This window comes from Nicotiana attenuata, chromosome 2 (assembly GCF_001879085.1).
Source record: "Nicotiana attenuata strain UT chromosome 2, NIATTr2, whole genome shotgun sequence".
Classification (NCBI taxonomy): Eukaryota; Viridiplantae; Streptophyta; class Magnoliopsida; order Solanales; family Solanaceae; genus Nicotiana; species Nicotiana attenuata.
The window spans coordinates 59,936,845-59,939,033 of record NC_031990.1 but is presented as its reverse complement, the minus strand read 5'-3'; the positions used below and the strand labels follow the sequence as shown (position 1 = coordinate 59,939,033).

Sequence of the window (2,189 nt, the reverse complement as noted above, 5' to 3'; positions counted from 1 at the left end):
AATATTGAACGCCCTTAACTAAAAATTTCTATCTTTGCACTGTATTCAATCATATACATAAATCATCAGTTTGATGCATATCCAAGAGTGACTTAAACTACACATATAATTAATTTTTTTTAAAATGTAAATTTACTAAGTTCTAATTTAATGTTATAAAAGAATAGTCGGTGAGGTGATAGTTTACCCAAGGCTTCTTAGTCATCAATTTTAATGGAAAATTAAGAGAATGGTTGGCAGAGCGACAAAACGAGATCAAAGTTGGTACTAACAAAACCATCCACGGTGTTTCTCCGATTGTTCCAAATACAAAAAACTAAACTACAAATAACATCCCAACAAGTCATGGTGCTGGAAATGAGCTATATTTTTCTATGATTGGCGACTAACATATATGCACGATATGCCTTAATTTTTTAATAAAGGATAAGTACTACGCACGTATAAGTTGTACAACCTGGAGTGGACAAAGCCAACCCACTTCCCAGGCATCAAATTAGAGTACAGATTAATTCTGTACTACTAAGTAATATATGTACTAGAAACTCAATTCCAAATTCTTCAATCCTTTTTACATATTGGGGGTCAAATGTTAGAAGAAGAAAAAAACCGAAGCTAAATAAAATAAAAATAATGACCTAGAAAACAACCCAAAACTAAGAAAAAGGGGAATTATTTTCTTCTCCAAAGAAAAGAAAATTTAAAACCCAAAAAAAAAAAAGGGGGGAGGGGGGGAACAAACCAGCCTCAAAAATTAACATACCTGTAATCTCAAAAGTATGAATTGATGTTCAATAATCAGGCATGAGTTGAGTGATTTTGCCTTCTTCAGCATCCAATTTTTGCTCAGTAACTCTCAACCATATACACACAGCAGTAAAACTTAGGACCAAACTCAAAAACCCACTTCCTAATCCGATCCCTACAATAGCCAAAACGGATAACCCATTACTCTTTTTAGGTGGCAATGGGTACCCGTAAAGATTCTTATTCCCATCAAACGAACTGGCATTGAATCGGGGCAAGTTTCCGCTCCGGTTACCGAGTGACACCGGTATTGGACCCGACAATCTATTATTCGATACGTCAAACACAGATAGCCGCACAAGGAGACCCAGTTGTTGCGGAATAGGACCAGTGAACTGATTGTCATGGAGATCGATGACGTTAAGGTAAGCGCAAATGGCGAGCTGTTCAGGAATTGGGCCTGAAAGTTGGTTAGCTGAGAGGTTGAGGACAGCGAGATTGACGAGGAACTGAAGTTCTATTGGTATTGGGCCTGTGATGGAGTTGGAGGAAAGGTCAAGCGCTTGAAGATTGGTACAATTAGATAAATAAGGAGAAATGGTACCCTTAAGGGAAAGATTTGAAAGGGATAGCTTGTAGATGCGACCATTATTACAAGTTGCCCCTTGTAGATATGAAGTAAACCCATCACAAGGTTTAGCGAAAGAGGATTTAGTCCAGTTTTGAAGGTTTTTCAAAGGGTCTTGTAAAGATTGACTGAGATGGGTCAAGCACATCTCATCGTTTGGATCTGGTGTACAAAAATGGAAAATAGTGGAGGTAAGAAGGAGCACAAGTAGGTTGCTCCAAATACCCATTTAGCTTACCCCTATTTCTGAGAGCTTAACGAGAAAAAACTGTGCTTAAGAATGGAGAGAAGAGAGAGAAAGTGAGAGAATCAAGAATTTTGTAGGGGGTTGTGGCTCTCTTTTTTTAGTCTTTCTGAAATATGTGTAGTGTTGTCAGCAAACAACGTTAGCAGCGGCAGAGGCAGAGCCGCAGAAAGAGAGAAAAAAAGGAAGAGAAAGGGCTTGCGAACTATATTTGCGTTCTCGTTATAATAGGTGTATTTGTTTAATGAAGAAGTGGGATCCTTTTCTTTTGGGAGAATATAGTGAAAATAGGCGAGAAGAGAGAAGACGCAACCCGAAAAAAAAAATACTTTCTGTTATTCCATTCTGCGACTGTTGATAGACTGTACCATTTAATTTATACTAAGAAAAAAACGAGTATGAGGAGGGAGAGAATTAATAAAAAAGTGTCGTGTTGGTTTAGGCTGTTTGCTGAGGAGGAAAGAATGAGGTATTTATATCTCTTCATTTATTTATGTCATACTTTATGTAATGGTTTCTGGCCAAATAAGAGAGAGAGAGAGAGCGCGCACTGAGGCTACTATGGCAAAT

The 2,189-nt window shown here is 37.7% G+C and overlaps 1 protein-coding gene across 1 annotated transcript; it reads right to left on the bottom strand.

Moving 5' to 3' along the window:
- On the bottom strand, nucleotides 394-2,189 carry LOC109211143 (leucine-rich repeat receptor protein kinase EMS1-like). Its single transcript, XM_019374645.1, has one exon. The coding sequence runs from the start codon at nucleotides 1,602-1,604 to the stop codon at nucleotides 792-794; it is 813 nt and encodes a 270-aa protein (XP_019230190.1). The 5' UTR covers nucleotides 1,605-2,189; the 3' UTR covers nucleotides 394-791.